The sequence below is a fragment of the Trachinotus anak genome, unplaced genomic scaffold, assembly GCF_046630095.1.
Source record: "Trachinotus anak isolate AG129_WGS33_773 ecotype Australia unplaced genomic scaffold, CSIRO_AGI_Tana_v1 ptg000002l, whole genome shotgun sequence".
Classification (NCBI taxonomy): Eukaryota; Metazoa; Chordata; class Actinopteri; order Carangiformes; family Carangidae; genus Trachinotus; species Trachinotus anak.
In genome coordinates this window covers 27,980,657-28,000,378 of record NW_027273853.1, presented here as the reverse complement: position 1 = coordinate 28,000,378, position 19,722 = coordinate 27,980,657, and the positions used below count along the sequence as shown (strand labels likewise).

At 41.2% G+C, this 19,722-nt stretch overlaps 1 protein-coding gene across 7 annotated transcripts in view; it reads left to right on the top strand.

The window, feature by feature from the left end:
* cadps2 (Ca++-dependent secretion activator 2) overlaps window positions 1-19,722 on the top strand; it is a 186,456-nt gene that overhangs the window by 157,186 nt on the left and 9,548 nt on the right. For 2 of the 7 annotated variants that reach the window (XM_071460068.1, XM_071460091.1), the window contains 5 exons: window positions 1,091-1,105; window positions 5,237-5,311; window positions 5,933-6,016; window positions 6,179-6,211; window positions 16,895-17,002. In XM_071460068.1, the coding sequence (XP_071316169.1) occupies window positions 1,091-1,105; window positions 5,237-5,311; window positions 5,933-6,016; window positions 6,179-6,211; window positions 16,895-17,002 (315 nt within the window). Of the gene's footprint in view, window positions 1-1,090; window positions 1,106-5,236; window positions 5,312-5,932; window positions 6,017-6,178; window positions 6,212-6,297; window positions 9,585-16,894; window positions 17,003-19,722 lie in introns of those variants that run through there. The other 5 variants (XM_071460078.1, XM_071460092.1, XM_071460094.1 and 2 more) reach the window with 4 other exon arrangements.

Below are 19,722 nucleotides of genomic sequence, written 5' to 3'. Positions count from 1 at the left end.
CACACACACACACAAACACACACACACACACACACACACACTATAGCTTATTTTCCAACAGCACTAACAAGTAGCCAATTTCAAAAGTCACAAAGAATTGAACAACAAACTCTGTTGTGTTGTGTGTATTTGCAGCACGTGTTGTCAACCCGATTACGACGTGTTCTTAATTTGCTTGGAGTTGCGGTGCACTGCGCTCTCTTGGCCGCCACATTGATCGTATATTTACGAGACCCTGCAGAGGTTGTGACTGTAGAGAACCGAGTGTCAGGGAGAAAATGAGAAGAAAAAAAGGAGAAAATAATGGCGAAGTGAAAATTCTTTTTTGTGCTCTGGAAGAAATTGCCTCCACTCATTTCTTTCTACTTCCAGCAGAATCATCACAATGAGTCTATGAGATAATAATAGATAATAGAACATCTTCAATGGAGTCAGCAACAGAAAAAAAAATTTGAGCATTTCACGTGTGTCCACTTGAGAAGCACAAACTAATTTCATGAAGTCCAACAATCATTCAGTTTGTCAGGCTGAACTTCATTCAGCCCAAACGCCGAGTCTAAACGACCTTGATGATTAAATGCTCAGAGCATCAGATTGAAGCGTGAATTGTTCTGTGGAGTTTTCTGGGGAGAAAAGCTTTTACAACTTGTCTGCTTTGCGCTGGTTTTTACATGTTTGATTTTGACAGCCAACAGTGGGAGACATATCAGGAGCCACAAAAACTAAAAAACCAGAGAATGTTAGATTTTATGACCCAGATATGTTCTGACAATCCCTCCTTTCATCTGCCTCACAATGAAACGTGTGTCTGGTGCAGGACTTTGAGGATGAAATGTTTAATTCAAGGTCAAGTATAAATAAAAAGTTGGAACAACCACAGAAAAACTTTAAACATTTGTTAGACATTTTAATTTCAACTATTAACTGTTGCTGTTCAACTATTTCTTGAACAGGTTTTAAGGAAATGCTTTTAATGTTCGCAGTGTTTTTTTTAACTGATTGGTTGACTATGTCTGCTTTCTTTCCTTTGTCTCATGTCCTCCCTGTCTCTCATGTCCATGTGTCCTGCACATCATTGTTTGAATCCCAGATTGACAAACAATGGGTAAGTCCCGCCATCGCCTCATTGCCTTTATTTTCCTCTCACACCTCTCCACAAGAGCTCCATCCAAAAAGACATGTTTTTTATTCTTTATCCCAACGTCATCAGTTAAACATGTGGTACGATCCTTCAGCAGGTCAAAGGATCCAACACATACCTTCATTTTAAGATCTGTTTTCAGAGCATTTTCACAGTGGCTTCTGGAGAACCTGCATAGTTTCCGTATTTCCTCACTCTGCCTACACCTGAAAGGTTCTTGATGGATTGAAAACATCTGATTTAGCTCAGCAGGTGTAGGCGAAGCAAAGAAATTAGATTCAGTGCTGGGGCCCTTCATGACCTGCTCTGTGCACCTTTAATGTAAAGCATCATATCACCAGCATCAGGTGAAAACCATATATATGTGTTTGCAGAGTAAGTAAGGAAACTGTCAGTTCAGCTCAGATCTTTATTGAAGCTCAGATCTTTATTGAGATATTTATTCATAAAAACACAAACCATGGAACAAAGACACAATAAAAAGACAGTAATCGCAGTCAAGAATAGAATGAGGAGAATATGATAAAACACTAGATGTTGTTTTAACTTCTTGTCGCAGTGTTTCTGTTCTGCTTTCGTTAACTTATCTTTTATCTTTAGAAAAGAAAAAATAAGAACCATGAATAATGAAAATTAGAAAAACACAATTCTAAGCTGTGCGAGGAAACAAGAGGCAGTTTAACATGAGTGAAGAGCAGTTCATGCACATGGAATGAATAAAAACTTTAACCTGTTGCATCTGATTTAAAAATATCTCTATGAGGCGTCTTGTCAGCATTAAAATAATGTAACCTGCAGAAAACAGCCTCTGTTGACCATTCCTGTGTAACATCTTAGCGCTCAGTGCTCAGATCTTAGTAACCTTGCAAAGCAGCTTTCATCTTATCAGGCTGCAAGCTGTTTTAGGGCCAATCAGCTCCCTTTTAAAGAGGGAAGCACAGGCAGCTACGAGGAGGTGACTGGTTTATCAACGTGCTAACTTCCTTTCAATGCTCTTCAGGCTGCAGCTTATTGGGTTGTGTTTTGGTCCTCTCTTACTACATCACATGACAGACAGATAGTTCATCCAGTCACCTGCTAGGTATTTTATTTTGAAAGTGCCTGCCCTTTTCCAAACCTTCTGGTTCGTCAGGTTACTTCTACTAATTTTCATGTTTTTGTGTTTGTTTATTCAAGTTGAGTCCGCCGTTAATGTTATATGCATTGATGTGTGTTGTGTATTGTGTTATATGTAATGTTGTGTGGTGCGGAGTGCTGTGATAATGTGTAGCTGCATTGTAAAGGTCAAATGCGTCAGACTCCAGGAGCAAAAGCTAATGGGGATCTAAACAAACAAACTTCAACTTGACATTAGACTCATTAGAATTTGATTTCTTTGCTTCATTTCTTCTTCTGGGTGGAGTCATGAGAAAGATCATCTCAGGCACAGCTTCAGAAGCTCATATAGCTGTCACACAGGGGTCTATTAGGGGGCCCCCGAGGGCCAACAAACCTTACTCTACAGCAAAGTCTCAAAATGCAACTCTGTCCTCCTTTTCAATGACGTCTCAGTAGGAAATCTCCCTAAAGGGGCCCCATTCAGAATAAAAAGAATGGAGATCAGTGATTGGTCATAAGGTACACCCATTCATAGCTCACTCACTGCTCTGTCTGGCTGGTGATTGGTCAAATGAATGTGCTGCTGCTCTGTCCCGCCCACTGAACCCTGTCAGTCCAGAGCCACATCAGAGCTTCGTCATTAAGGAGACGGAGGTGAGCTCTGTTCAAAACATCTCCAGATATGTCACCAACTGCTTTTATGAAAAAAAGTAGCTAAAGGTTTTTTAAAAGTTGCCAAATGTAGCATGAAAATTGCTAAATTGCCAGCACTGCTCAGTAGGAAAACTCCGTACAGGCTTCATGTGTTGATGAGCCCTGGTCTTATTTACAATGTGACAACACTGAAGTTAGTTTCATGTTAAAATCAATATTTGGAAAAATCTACTAAAGTGAACATTTGAAATGACAAAAGTTTACATTTCATGCATTTTTTATCTTTTTAATCTTTGTCAGATTATTTATTACATAATGATAATAAACGCTGATTGGAGGGGCCCCGTTGTAATGTTTTGCCAAGGGCCCCACTGGACTCTAGAATGTCCACTGTATATGGAGAAGTGTAAACTGGCTAAGATATAATATAATGCATTCTCGTCTAATGTCACAATTATTTATTGATTGTTTTTTTGCACTGCAGTGATTTAACTGACACACAACTACACATGGTGATAAACGAAGAAATCAACAGAAGTTTCTCGCGTGTTTGCAGCACAAACTCTTTCATGTGAATAACAGTGACTATGCAGATGGATGTCGTCTGTCACAGGAAATGTGGATCAAGGAAAAATTTCCTTCATGATTTGTCCCTTTTCCTTTTTTCCTCTTCTTACTGTTATTTCACTAGATATTAGTTTACAGGAAATGAGGGGAGACAGACAGAGAGGGGTGGGGGGTCCAATACTCAATGTTTCCCCACCGTGAAGCTCAGATTCATCATGTCGCTGTAACTTTCTGACATCAGCAGACGCCCCGATTTTCCACAACCTCGGCTCAGTTGATTAACGTTCACGTTCGGTTGCCAGTAGGTGCTGTGAATGAGGCCTCCTGACCTCTGACCCCTGACCAGCAGTCTGAAGAGGTGTCAATCTGAACTTGACCCAGACCTTTGGTGCGGACAGTTTGCAGTCTGCGATCGACCATTTCTGACACCTCACGGACGAATTCTGCCGCCCCTCTTCCACGTTCCCTCTTGTTTTTGTCTTTTTTGTGGTGTGCAGACATTTAGCTGAGCGAACAGATGCAGCCTGTGAGGAATCTGCACGTGATGAGAAACTCCTCTGCTGGATTCACAAATCCTGCTTCTAGTTAAACTGGGCTAATCAGCTATAATCAATAACTGCTAATTCATTGTGTCGCTGAGGTGTTGTTTGGTGGGGGGTGGGGGGGTTGAAAATGTGATCTGGTCCAGAATGTAAAACATCTCACAGAGCTGAAGTAGCAGCTCAAAGACCAGATAAATGTTTTTAAAAGCAATAATTGTTCTTTTCAGGTTTTGCTGTGCACATGGCAAAGACCAAATAATTTCTTGTCCTCTTTCTGCATTTTTTTTCCTTTTTTTTTCTGGGAGGGGTGTCTTTGCAGAAAAAAGGAAGGCAAAAGCAGCGATGTTAATTGAGGTAAGAAGAGAAAAAAAGACAAGCTCTCAAGATTTGCCTGAAAGATTCGGCGTGCTGAAAGAGAGCTGCCATTTTGCGGACTTGTGGAGGGAAAAAAAAAATTAGGGCTGGCAGCGGTGACCTCACAGGACCTGCAATTTGTCAGCGATCTGTGCTCTTTGTTGATTGAAATTTTTAATTTGGGTGTTCTTTAGACGGCCAGTGAAAGGGCATTGTCGCCAAGAGATGAACTCCCCTGCTGCTGCTGCCATTCAGCGCTCAGCCCCAGCCTTTTTTTCCTCTCCTTCCTTCAAGGGAAAAGGTGCCATGAATATGTTTTTGGGTGGGGGGGTAAGAGGGGGGGGCTGCCAAACCAGACATGAAATGGCGGATTAATTGAATCTTGTGTGAGCCTTTGGTCCTCGCAGCTGGACCGGTGCTTTAGAGAAATACAAGGCTGCTCTAATTGTAGGGAGACGCACAAAAAGTATCCTTCAGATTCCTTCGCTTTTCCAGCGCAGACGGGAATGTCATTCAGCTGCATAATGGTCCTATTAGCTGCTTAACTCAGCGGCGTTACACGGATGGGAAGGTTTTCACACCTCGCCGTGTCAAAAGGGGTGTGAGTGAGTGAGTGTGTGTGTGTGTGTGTGTGTGTGTGTGTGTGGACTTGATGTTCGTAGTGTTGTAGGTTTTTCTTTCTGTCTTTTACAGCACAGACAATGCTGTTGTTCGGTATCAGGGAGGCAAGGAGTCTTTTTTTTTAGTCTTTGTGTACCATCAGTTTTGTGAAAATAATGAAATATTGCTTTTTTTTTTTCTACCCCCCCACCCCCCGCCCATCCACATTCCACATGTCTCCTCTCATCACCACTGTGCCCCCCCCCCACACACTCTGCAGCAACAGTACCACTCTAAAATCGATGTCCTGATTGACGAGGCATTCAAAGAAATGCTGTCCTCCCTCGTCTCAAAGGTAAATCTCTCTTATCCTCTCACTGCTTTTATTAAATATTCATGTTGATGGAAGAAGTCACAAATTTCAATTTTATTTTATTGTTTTTTTTAGAGGAGCAGTTAAATTTAACTCTTACTAGAAATTATGACTAACATTTTTTATTTATTTATTTTTAAAATTATTATTATATTTACTGACGTTTTTGGATGTATTTATTTTTTCTTATTTTTTCACCTGTGGGAATTTTTAACACATGTATGTAGTTTTTCTATAGTCTGTTTTTTTGTATTTTTTTATAATATAAATTTATATTTTATTACATTAATTTATTATTTTATTTAAAAAAAATGTGGTTAAGTTTTACAATTGGTAACATAATGGATTATATATATAGATTATATTCACTTTATTATTTTTTGTGTTTCTTCATCTTAATTCTTTTTATTTTTATCCATTTAGCCTATTTCTTATTATTATAAATTAATAATTATAATTATAATTTTTTTATAATTTTTTATTAATATTATTATTTTTTTAAATGACTTAAGATTTTTGCAGGATGAAAAGTTGCTGGAAACTGCACCTGAAGGGAAAATGAAGGTGTTAAATAATTATTGCCCCCTCCCCCTCTGTCTGCAGTTTGCCGGTGTTTTAGACAGCGTCCTCTCCAAGCTCTCGAGATACGATGAAGGGACGTTCTTCTCTTCGATCCTCTCTTTCACAGTGAGTAGCTGTGGGTTTGATCCTGGAAACAGAGCACCAAGCTGTTTCTTTCTCTGCTCGCAGAGGCAACCTGTTAATTTCTTCCCAGATGAACTTCTGTGTCATTCTTCTTCTTCTTCTTCCTCTTCTTCCCCCTCCTCCTGCCCCCCCACCCCCCGAAAGGTGAAAGCAGCTGCCAAATATGTGGAAGTCCCTGTGAGTCTGTCGATCTGCCTGCCATTTTATTATTCACCCCATCGGTCACAGTCAGTTTCCATATTTGTGTTTCCATCCACATTCAGACGGTGGAGGCGTCTGGTGAAAAAATGAAGCAGCCTGGAAATGCAAAGCAGCCGCTCTTTGCACTCATTCATGTGCTTGTTTGTCTGTTGTTTTTTTTTTTTTTGTAAAGTTTGTCGTCACTCGGTGTTAAACATGTGTGAAATATAAAGAGGGTTTTTATTCCATCTGCAGCTCCAGAGCCAAAGATCACACAACAAGCCTAATTAATTGCACTCTTCCGTGGAGATGTGTTTTGCTGAAGTGTCGTTTTGTGGGCGGCGGCGTTTGGGTGTTGATCGGTTAATGAACGATTGCGGCGTGGCAAAGATCAGGGGCTGCAGCAAGGCTAGCGGGAGGAGGAGGAGGAGACAGCGACGACATGTATGAAGCAGGAGTTAAAGAGTCAAGGTGATGAGGCGTTCACATCGCCACGTTCCAAGTGTGAAGCAGAGAGAGGTTTAGTCTCCAGAATTAGATCTCACAAAGATAAGATGACCCCTCATTTGCTAAAGTGATTAACAGCTCAATATTAACAAAGTACAATTCCTCTGTGTTTTGTTTTATTTAATTTTTTTTCACGTTTTACATTTTCCATTACGGATATGAATTCTGGCACTTTTTAAAAAGCATCCACTGGGATTAAAGATATTTTAAAAATCAGTTGTTCCAAACCTCTCAGGCTTTAATCCAAACTCTTCGGAGTTTGGATTAAAGACAGTTTCACCCAAAACGAGAATTTATACAGAAAAAAGAAAGTGAATTATTTTTCCTTTCTATCTCAGAGTAGTAGGCTGTAATTAGATGTTTTTGACTGCTATAAGAAAAAAAGAAAATTCCTATTGAATGTGACCAAACATTGAATAATATTGATGCTCTCAGCAGATAAATTATTTTTTCTTCTAACATTGGTGACATTTTTATTTGATTGCTTAATTATTTTTAATGCTCAGCTTCACCTGCTCTTTCTCGCCAAATTACCCAGAGTACCCTCAGCAATAACATCAGGGTGGTGGACGGACATGTAGCACATTTCACTTATTTATAACTTACTTTATGCAAGAGGCCAAATCTTTGTAATAAGGGTTCCTTTTTTCCCATATTAGCCACAAACTTTCGTCAACCATAAAAAATTTGGGAAATACACTAATTTGCTTTACTGAGACTGAAGCCACTCTGATGTCTGCTCCGTTAATATGAAGCTACACCGAGCAGCCAGTTAGCATAGCTTTGCACAAACAGGGAAACAGCTAGCTTAGCCCTGTCAGAAGCTAACAAAAACAAATGAGACATGTTGTGCTAATTAGTACATTTTAGAGGCACTCTGATCTGTAGATCTGGGTCAGCTCAAATATCATGATATATCATATTATTTTATATTGTATATATGTATTAATGTTTCAGATGTTGTTTTTTAAAAAATATATAATTATATTAATGTATTTTATATATGCATAAAATACAATAAGATACATTAATGCAGGAATGCAGGAAATATGGCATTATTCAATACTATTGAATATTGTATATATGTATTTTAAGTCTCGGGTGTATGCGCTGCTGCCCTGAACAGCAGTTTAAAGTTTAAGAGAAATATCAATATATGGCGAGAAATATCTGAATATCGGCCCAAGTCTAGTTCCCAGTCTTTAAACTAAGATAATCTGAAACAGCTGCTGGCTGTAACTTCACATTTAACAGACATGAGAATGATATCAGTGTTCCCATCTAACACTCACTATGAATTTTATTTATTCAGGTAATGGCACCGAGATCAAGATCACTCTTTCACACAAAAGCACATACCATGCATAAAAGATACCAGAAGTTACAAAAGCGCTCACAGCATCAGGAGACATAGAGTCACAGTTCTAAGTTTAAAACTGGCCAGTGGGGATGTTGACCTGTTGAACTGTTCCTTTAATCACACTCTAGTTTTCACAGGTAAATATTACAGAAGTAATTGATGTTAAAAGCGTTATCACAGGATTTTTGAGGTAACAATGGCCAGTGTGGTTCACGTGATCATATTCTATAATTAATGCTGTTACACCTGCTTTATTCCAGGTGTAACCTCAACACTTTACCTGTGGATGTCTTTGATATAATACAGGTCAAAGGTGAGGGAATCTCCACGCAACCATCAGAGCCTTTTAATAAGGTGGAACAATAAGGTTTCAGTATACAGCTCGATGTATCTTCAGGATGAAGAGGAATCCAGACATTTCACTGTATCTGATCAAGAAGCTTCATTGCTTGATATCAGACTGATACATGTGTAGGAGTTGTATTAATACGACTCGTATTATGTGTTATTTCACGGGCATCACAGCTGAGTTTAAAATGTCTTTAGGATGATTAATGGATTTTAGTCAGTTGTGTTGACTGTATACAAGAGTCTTGGGATTGATATTTACTCAAGTTTATTTTTCATTTAAGGCCAATTAGCATTTGAGATACATGTACAGAATGTATGAAATGATGAGCAATATAAAGTAATTTCAGGCACAGTTTGTGCTTCATAGATGCACGTTCCTAAAAGAAAAATGCAGAGGAAGCCTCCGGCACCTGCAGAGCTCTGGATTTTGTATATCACACGCTGCGTTTGTTAAAAACACACCTGAAAAACACCAGATGTGAGAACGTCCTGCACTGAGTCACCGAACAGCTGAGATAAAGAGCAGCACGACCTCACGTAACCTCCTTAATCCTCTGCCCCGCCGCAGCACATCCCACCTATCCCATCATGCTCTCTGGTTCCCGTCCAGACTTCCTCCTCAGCCGCCTCCTCCTCCTCTGAAATTATAATGTAACCGCTACCTTGGCCTTTTGGTCTTTTGTGTGGAGGGAACCTGACGCAGGTAAGCCTCTTTTCCAGGTGCAACAAAGAGCAAGGGGGGGAGGGGGCGGGGCCACTGAGTCACCTCGCTAGACGGCTCCAACTCCCGAACCTTGTCACGAAGAGATGAAACTTTTACCCCCGACTGTTTTTTTAGACACTTTCTACTTTATTTTATTACATTTTTATATTTATCTGAAAATTGGAACTGGTTATTTAATATGTTTATATTTTTCTTTCAACATGAGATATTTAGTGATGTCATCATTGAGGGTTTTAGAGAAGTTCTCCCACCTGGACAAACCTGATGTCTTTGAACTGTGAAAGTAGTCCCACCTTTAAAGCTAACTTCTTCCTAAAGCTCCATATTTTAACCTCTCCAGTGTTTTATCTGAAGTGTTGATCTCCATCAGGAGATAAATTTGTGGTTTTAGAACCAAAAACCATCTCAGTGTAGTTTTTCTCTCAGTCAGTGAGCTGAATGTTTTCTGATTGAGCAAATAAAAATTTTGCAAATTTAAACACTCCCGACAGCTCGTTTTAAGGTTCAGTTTCTGATATACTTTTTTATGAGTGAACTGACTTTTTTGTGTTTAAAAAAAAAACAACAGAGCAATGAGTCTGCGTGTCAGTAATTTAGTGTTAGCGAACGTGCACCTCATTTTCCTGCCCAGTGCATCAAAGCCTGATAGGCAGTCGAGTGTTGACCGACAGTGAAGCACATTGAACTGGTTTTTGGAGCATTCAGGGCTGAGCAGTGAGCAGCTCGCCTGCAAAACTGTAGCGTTAACTAATGTTAATGTTAATACATTAGCTCAGAGCTGTCAACAGTATCATTTACATCAGTGATGTTCAGTTTTAATTATCAGCCACATATTTATATAATAATCACAGTATTTATTTTGTAAACGTACATATCACAGCCATGTAACTGTTACAACTATTATCACCATTCTCATAAATATAAGTTTATCGATCTGGTTTTCTACATTCATACTTTAAAAAATGTCAGCTCTCACCTGATCTGCAGGTGTAGTTTGCACATTATTGCTTAAACTCTCCTTGGATGGAGCAATGGCCCCCTGAGAACAGCACCAAGACCCAGTTTGTCCCAGACAGTCCTGGATTGGACATTCATGTTACCATTAATACTTCCCTTACTTTGCCTTAGTTTAAACTGCAGGGTGCTCTGACATCACATTACTGACACTGTAAAGGGTTGGAGAGGTTCCGTGTGTGTTTCTCACACTGACTCACACATGTTTAGCTGAGGTGACGTGTTCACGCCTGTACAGCCAAGACAGCAGTGACAGTGACAGCCACACATGCTCGTATCAGACATATGCACACTGGCAAAGCAGGAACACAAACATTGGAAGAGTTATCGTCATCACTGGCTCTTCACCATCTTCTAACAGAAACACAGTCCTGCAGGGCCACTCCCAGCTTTTCTGGGGCCCGAAGCACCGCGTAGTATTTAAAAACATTTATTAATTCTTGTCAGAGGAGTTTTGGAGGTCTGAGAGTCAAGATGTTGGTCATGTAAACACAGCGTCATTGATTGAATCTAACTGAGGTGTTTTGAAGAGAAAAGGCAAAAAAAAGCCCCAAAAAAGCATTTGTTCCTTCTGCGCACAAATTAAAGAAAAATAATTTAATCTTTCACTGTTGCTCCGATTATGACTCACCTTACAGTCACTGTAAGAAAAAAAATTACATGTGAGTTAATGACGAGTGGTTTCTTTAACGTGTATAGCTAATGTGGAGAATAACTTCACATCAAGGCCCCTGGACTTTGGAACAAGCTGCCCAAGGAGAAGAGGCAAGCAGAGTCAGCGGCTTCTTTTTAATCACTTTTTAAAACTTGTTTTTATAGACTTGCTTTTATGTGTGTGAGTGTGTGCGTGCCTGCGTGCTACAGCTAATTGTCCATTGTCTTACTATCCAGCTTTCTGTTGTTACGTTGGCTTTTGAGCCTCTTGCCTCTTCTTATCATTGCTTTGATTTGATTCTCAAAGCAATTTGTAAACTCTATTTTTAAAGGTGCTATATAGATTAAGTCTCATAAGCTAAGTCTATCAGACAGAAATGCTATTTCATATTTGATGAAATCATCATTTCATACTTTAAATTTCATATTTTGTTGTGAAAACAGACATTTCACTATGTGCCACATATAAAGATTCACAAGTGAAAGACATTTCAAGGGTTTTTTTGCTTTTTGAAATATTGACAAAAACAACTTTATTACATGAGATAAAAAAGACACTTAAAATGCATCTGCTGAGAAATTACTGGCTGCAGAAAAAATCTGAACAGCATATTTTTGCAGAATTAAAAAGATTAATCAAATCATCAAGTCAGGAAAAATACCAAACATTATCTGATCAAATTCTGTCTGATAAACAAGATAAGTAACATGAACAACACTGAACGTGTGTGTGTCAGTAACTGAAATCCATCGTTAGTTACAGCTGAAGTTTAATGAGTCTCTATTGGTCCATCATCAGTTTTAAAGGTGGTCTTCTTGTCGTATAAACTGTTATTTTGAATTATAAAAGGACACAATGCTTTTCACATGCAAACACACATATTTGCACACACACAGCGTGCACCTGGCAGAAACTGGGGCCAGTAGTGCTGCGTAATCACCTGGCATTTCACTGCCCTCTTCCTCCTCCTCCTCCTCCTCCTCTGCTAACTGCTCATTATCATCAGTCATTCCCCCACTTCAATCCTCTACCCTCTGTGTCTGTATCTGAGCACAGCTTAATTTTACACACAGTGTTTTGTTTTGTTTTGTTTTTTTGCTGTCAAATGTTGACGAGCAACCTGGCGGCCATTATCCGGGCAGGAAGGGGATTAATGGTGTTTGGCTACAAGTGAAGAAACAGTGAAGGAGACAAAACAGGCAGAGAGCAGAGCGTGACAAGAGCTGAGCCGCTTGTATTTTTTTTTTTCTTTCTGTCTTTCTTTCTTTCCTCTCGTGTTAAAGTCTTAATCTCGGTGGCTGGAACTGTGCCGACATCTCGGATCTGTCATGCTGCTTTGTCACCTCGTCAGAGCGAGAGAAAAGAGAGGTAAATGACTGAGTCTAAGCCTTAAGGGGATGGACGGGGGATATTGATGTCTCAAGTGACAACAGGGGCAGTGATATGTTGCCAGTGGCACACACACACACTTGAGTGTTGTAATACTGATTTTTCTCTGACTTCGACCTTATCCACACTCATACAGATATATTTTGATAAGCTGATCTTAATCTCTCATTTTTTTGCCCTCCAACCTCACTATACGTGTCCTGTGTACACTACCTAGTACAACTCTACATACCACTCTACTGGTTTCAGTCTTTCCACCAGATGTTTGAACCAGGTTGCAGGCATTTGATCCCATTCAGCCACGAGAGCTTTATTGAAGTCCAACACTGATGCTGGGGGATGAGGCCTGGCTCGTAGTACGGTTTGCAGTTCATCCAAAGGTGCGCCCCATATAGTCAAAAGCAAACAAATATTACTTTAGAATGATTCTATGCTTTTAAAATACTTCATTTACAGCTCAGTAGGTTTTTAAATAGATGAACATACTGAAACTGTATTGTTACCAGGGTAAATTCTGTTATTCTGCCAACATGTTGACATTATATTAAACATACCAGTAACTTGCTATGTGGGCATTGGAAACTTTGTGGTTCACTGATGAACCTAAACACTCATGCAGATAATGCCAGAGAAATCTAGGGTGAGGTGATAGCTTGAATCCTGAGCTACATGATCTACAAAGTGGTTCTTGGCCTTCTGTGCAAGTCATGGACTGTCCATAACAAACACCATGTTCAACCCAGAGGTAGCTCATAAGTGTACCTGGTGCCAGAACATGGTAGGTCAAGGGTGATGGACTTGGTGATGAGTTGGATCAGGTGGCTGGGGAGGTTGACAGACAAGTGCAGTACATCCAGGCCCCTCTCCATGTGGTCCTCAAGTTCGACCTCCAGAGGAATTTCTTTTGCACCGATGGGAACACAGGAGTAGAATCACACTGGGCCATGTTTCAAGCCTGCGTTGCAAAGGCTTGTTTGGCTTGAGCTATGGCCAGAAGGTCATAAAGGCTTGTTGTGGCAGTGATGGACACAAGTGGTGAGGTAGTGGTGAAGGAGGATGCCTTTCAGTCCTGAATCAGCAGGCAGCCATCATGAGGAAAGGACTCCATAACCTTTGGACTTGAGCCTTGAAGGAGGAACGAGTTTCACTAAGTCATGAAGAGGTCAGTAAGTCTCAGCAAGATAACACCAGTCTGTCAGTCTATCTGCACTCAGCCCTCAGTAATGATCTTGACAGTGTTGATTAGGGATCAACATCAACGTCCCCTGGCAGATGTGCTGTCTGGATGGAAAACTTTCTGAAAATGATCGAAAAATGTTTGGCATGAAGAGAAAACGTCTGACATGTAAACAGTTTTGAAATGTATCTGCATTAACGTGGGTATGACCTGAAAGTGTCTCCTGGAACAGAACAGAGAGACATGACAAGGACTGTAACGCACCCGGTAACACACGTGGTTCATTCTTGTTGAGATTTCCACAGTGATCCTGATCTGCCAGACTCGTACCGCCACTTGCTCCAGAGGATTATGGGGGTTCTGACAGGCCTGTCAATCAGGAGGCCTGACCCTCCCTCTCTCTGGATGAACATTACACTCACACAACCCCTCCTTTTCCTGCACAGACATACATACACCAGATACCCCTGCAGCCATGTGACCCCACTTTAACCCCTGGTGTCTGCAGGTTTTCTCGTCCAGCAGTCCGTCTGAATTACAGCACAGCACCTCTGACTGATCTCAGTCTGTCACTCGCTGTTAGAAGCCTCAGAAGCATCTGCTGGGACTGTTTTTTACTCCAGTGTTTTGTTTTTTCTACTATCAGAGAGGTTACACTATATTGTGTTATGCTTCTATAAATGCAGCCAGATGACAAACTTTACATCAAGGATAACCTCACTGACCCTCACATCTATGCAAATATGTAAAGTAGAATTTGAGCTCCACTTGGAGAACAGTGCAGATTAGTTTATCTGCATCTATGCACCAAAAGTGTCATTTAAGAAAAACAAAGTGTCCTCACAAACAAATGAATTTGTCCATGTCAGGCATCTCTATCACAAGAAGTCAGCGGCGAGAGTGGGAGCTGTCTGTGAACTCCCTGGTTTGTCCACTTTCCCACAGCTGCCTCTTCTCTTGTCAAACGTGATGCTATTTGTGATGGAGGTTACTGTCACGGTCCACTTCTTTTTTTCCACCAACATTAGCATGTGATAGTTTGTGTTGTCTTTGATAAGCAAACAGTTACAAATGTATAACCTGCCTTTTGCCTTTAAGTGAAGCCAAAAGGTCTTTTGGTTTCTTGAGGCTCCATATCTTTGTTGTACCACAAGGGACTTGACGTGCCATGCTCAGCAGAGCTGTAGCAGAACAACCCCCCCCTCGGGGCCGACGCTTGCCGGCTCAGAGAAAACGGGTGTGAAAGATGTCAAAGTAATTACAATAAGCATTATGGTTGTAATCCTCCCTGACAACAGGGAGTGTGAATGAACAGGGCTAGACCCACTTCTCTTGCCTCTGGCCTCTCCCCACTGAACCAACAGTGCATCCTCAGCAGTTAATGTTTCCTGTGGTGTCACAGCTCCAGCAGCTTCTTTTTACTCCCAACACAGAGAAATTACATTTTTTACTTCTTCCTTCCACCCAGGAAGCAGCAGGTGATGCTGAACGTTTGTTCCCCATGTTGTTGGGGTGTTAACCAGTGTTATCCTAACTGAAAGCACATACAAAACGTGTACCGAGCCTGGTAGGTGTCTGTGGGACAGATGTTTCTAATAAATCATTGCCAAGTGTATGCAGAGGTCTCTTTACCAAGCTAAACAACATAAAGTGAATTGATGTTGGATTCACACTGGATAACTTGGGTATTTCCAGTTGGCTTTGAGGCCCAAAAATAATAGAGCTCAAGAACTAGTCGATTGATCACTCAGACACTCAGTTTGTGTCCACCCAGCTTTTGAGCATAAAAACCAAGCTTCTTCAGGTTTGAGCTGGTCAGACGTGAGGATTTCAGTGTGAATATCTTTGTGACTTTGACTGTTGGTCTCCACATTTAAAGACGTAATCTTCAGCTTTAGAAAATCGAATAAGGCTTTTTAACTGTTTTCTTACATTTTACAGAATTAATGTTGAATCGATAAATGAAAATGATTGTTCATTGTAATCTTATGAATAGATTTGTGTATAATCAGAAATAGGAAGCTTGCATCCTAAAATCATACGTTTAAATCTCATCAAAGTTTTATTGTTGCCAAAAACAAGCACTTGCAAATATCTTTCTTTTGAAATTACGTGTACATTCATACAGAATTAGTTTTCATTTGAAACAATACAGTCAGAACACCAGCATATGTTATCTCCTGCTGTGCAGCTGCTGCTTCACATCCATGACAACATTTTATCCCAGTTCAATCACTGGGAAACAGTCGGTTATCCCGCTGAATACGTTTCAGGCACGTCAAAGATAAAACAACATTGTGTTGCTAAAACCTGATGTATATCCACATGTCTCAGTTCAGGATTAAAATCAAACTGTATTAAATAGAAATGGTCCATAGTCAGAGTCGGAGGTTTCCTCTCTACTGTTACCAGCTGCTGGGTTTCTCTCGTTCATACTGTAAAGTCTTGACCTTAGTCTGTAGAGTGCCTTGAGGTAATATATGTTATGATTTGGTGCTATATGAATGAGAGTGAAATTGAATTAAATTCAAGGCAACAATTTAGTAAACTGGGAATTTGCAGAAAAAAGGCTTCATAAAAATCAAAACTTATTGAAGCTCACTGGAGCCACAGCAAAACCCTGAACCCCTCATGATTTGTTTCTTCAGAATTTGATCAATACTGTGTTCAACACTCAATTAACCACTCGCACAGACTTTACAAAGTCACAATGAGCATTTGTTTGATTGACCTTGACATATTTGTGACAATAAATAAAACTCAAAGCTTTAACTGAAGCAAAATACTTCAATGTTTTGTTTTTTTTTTCATAAAGAATCTGTCTGTTGATCTGTTGTGTGTTTTTGTGGGCTGATGGGCACAATGGATGGATGATGGATAGTTTGCAACGCCGCCAAACTGTGTTGCAACCAAGAACGCACAGTCTGGAAATTTGAAATTCCATTTTGTTTAATCCACAGTAGCCCCTTTTACACAGCCTGTTCAAGACAGGAAGCAAACATGCTTTATGCTTATTGGCTTACTGATGCCAGTGGAATTTACTCATTTACTCCTTTGGTTGTGAATATCATTTTTCGATCCTCCATAGTATCAAACTAATTTGATCATAGAAGTTCGATACTCTGCCCCAGTGTTGCGTTACAGAAGCTCGTGGAACAGGATTCCAGGACTTCAGCTTTCTATCCATTGTTGTATGTTCTTCCTGTTGATGGTATTAACTGGAAGTCTGCTCCATCTTACTGTCATGAAAGGCCTGAAGCTTCACTGTTGTTCTGAATGTGTGCAGAGGTCATCCCGTACAGCCAGCTGGCCTCTACTCTCGTATATCATCTAATGAACAGCATGGCTGAAGTCAGATGTGCACCATCAGCACCAGCCATGTTCACATCTTTAACACCAGGCTGACCAAACTGCACGCTGCGAATGTTTGCCACCGTTCTCTGTATTCGAAACCCCCCCCCCCCAGTTGTCCTCAGGCCTGTCTGTGTCCTCTCCCCCTGCAGAAACCAGGGATGGATCTGGCTGACACCTACATCACCTTCGTACGGCAGAACCAGGACATCCTCAGAGACCGCGTCAACGATGAGCTCTACATCGAGGAGGTGTTTGATGTGAGTGCTCATTCTTGTTTATTGCAACCCGGCTCTTATTTTGGTAGAGAATTAGTTTTCCCCTCCCATCAGGTAGCCAGCAACTCTTCTTCAGTTGATCAGAGCTCGAAGACGTGGCCATGGACGACTGATTGTCCAGGTTTGTTCGAGCTGCGTTAATGGCCTCGTCAGACAAAACGACACAGAGAAGGAACATTTTTCCTCACTCAGATAAACACTGCAAGAGCTCGAGTTTGTTTCTCAGGATATTTCGGCAATGAACTGTTGATCGGTTGTTTATGATACAGAATCAAATCTTCAAATCCGGTAAAGCAGAAATACGTAAATGTTTCCACTGACTGTAAGATCTCTTGACCTGTCTGTGCTCGTTTAAATTGGAAAAGTACCTCTCCCTTCCTACTGCGCTGTGTTTCTCAAGGTTCTTTTAGGATTTCAGGTTTCTGCAAACAGCTCTCAGACGTTTTGGATGTTAATCAACTTTTTTACCTGCCTCTTTCTGTCTTATTTCTATCAATTCTCAGCATTCCCCAAACACATCCTCACATCCTCCTCTACTGCTGTTATTTCCTCTTTTCACCGTGGCTCCCAGTGGTTGTCGTCATGCCTGTCTGATCTCAATTTCCTGCTTATCAAAGCTTTTTCTTCCCTAGATCCATAAAGGAAGGCAGGGTGAAGCTGTGATAAAGTCTGTGTAAGAACGCAGAGATAAAAAACTACCAGCAGGAAACGTGTTTATGCTCCGGTCTCTACCTTTGCTTGTTTATTTGAACGTAAACAGGTAAAAACAAGTTTATGATGGACTGAGCCCGGCATGAGGACAGTATCTTACCTGCTCTTTATTTGTTTGGGTCTGTATTACTCTGCAGTGTAATGCTGTATTCATAGTTTGGGTTTAGTTCTCAGTCTCTACTGTGTTCAAGTCGCAGTAGCAAACCTCCAAGTAGGGAAGCTGGTGAGGGATCATGTCCTGCTAGTCAGTGAGGGAGTGTTTTACATCCTCCAGGTGAAGCTCAGTGATCTCTGTGACTCTGACCACGTTTCTGAAACTGTTGATCTCCTGGGAACAGTCTCTAGAGTCTTTACTCAAAATGGAGCCAAAAACAAAAAACATCCATCCTCTCATCACCTCGTTGATGAGAGAGGGCAGAGGAGAATGGACAGACTGGTTGGAGTTGACAGAAAGTCTACACCAACTCAGATAACCACTCTCTCCAACTGTGGTGAGCAGAAAAGCTTCTCAGAATGAACAACATGTCCAACCTTGAGGTGGAAAACCAGGTCAGGGTCCAGTCCTGTCAGCCAAGAACAGAATCCTGAGGCTGCTGTGGAGACAGGCTCATGAACACTGGACAGTTGAAGACAGGAAAATTGTAGTCTGGTCTGATGGATCTGGATTTCTGCTGATTCAGCATGTGGTAGGGTCACAATATGGCATCAACAGTGTGAATCCATGGACCCGAGCTGCCTTGTGTCAACAGTCCAGGCTGGTGGTGATATAATGGTGTGGAAATATTATCACACTTAAATACCAGTCAGTCATGGTTTGACTGCCTCAGTCACTCTGAGTATTGTTACTGACCACGTGCTTCCCTTTGTGGCCACAGTTCACCATCTTCTAATGGCGACTTCCTTCAGGAGAAGCTTGAAAAGTTCTGAGCCTCTCCTCTGATTGGCTGACTGTTTTCCGAGCGATCCAATAAAAATATAGCAGATTTCAGGTAAACACTTATAGAAACGAAATCCTGCAAGGTTGGATGGTGGGTCCAGGTGGGCGGGGCTTGGGGCCTGGCTGAGGGCAGTGCCTGCTTTGTTGTGACATCACAAAGTTCCAGAAGTCCTGACGGCTGGTTTTAAGGCTCAGTTCCTGAATACAGGCACTTTCTACTATATGGGACCTTTAATATGTCAAACTGGGAAATGTGACGTTAGAGTTTTACTGGACCTGATCTTTTCATAAGATATACAGTAAATGCTTGTGTGAAAGTGCATTCAACTAATAAAAAATCTTTACAAATTGAGCTCACAGTCAGATGCTTATACTGTCGGTGTGAAGTTCGATTCTCTGGTTTCAGAGCAGCAGCAGGTTGCGTTGAGGCTGAAAACACCGACTGCTTCTGTTGACCCGTTTATCACTTAGGAAACACCAAGAGCTGTCGGCTCACTCTGCAGGAGCTGAAACACACGTTTACATCCATCTATCTACCCCCCACCCCCCCAACCCACGCTGTCCGTTTTTCTCCTCCGACCACCCCCCTCCAGGATTCAGATTTAAAAGAATATTTTAGTGCCAAGTTGTCAAACACGCCTCAGCTCACTGGCGTGAGTCAATGCAGCGGACATGGCAGCTCACACCTTCGTACACATTAGCAGCGCGAAGTGGAGCGATGGATTTCTGCCGCCTCCTTTGAGGGTTTGGGGTGCTGTGGCTGAGGCTCGAACTCCACTGTGTGTGTGTGTGTGTGTGTGTGTGTGTGTGTGAAGAGGTGGGGGTGAGGAGAATGAGTCTAATGGAGCTCAGAAGCGCCCAGTCATGCGCCGAGGGGGAGGTGACGGCAGGGCCTCAGTGTCTCCGCTCAGCCCTTCAACTTGTATCACACACACACACACACAGTTTGTGTGTCACAAAGTAAAAGTAAACCCTGTGTTCATGCAGCAGCATCAGGCCTCCTGCCAGCTACATTATGGGTATGCAATTGTCTTGTTTACGTGCGTCTGTTTGA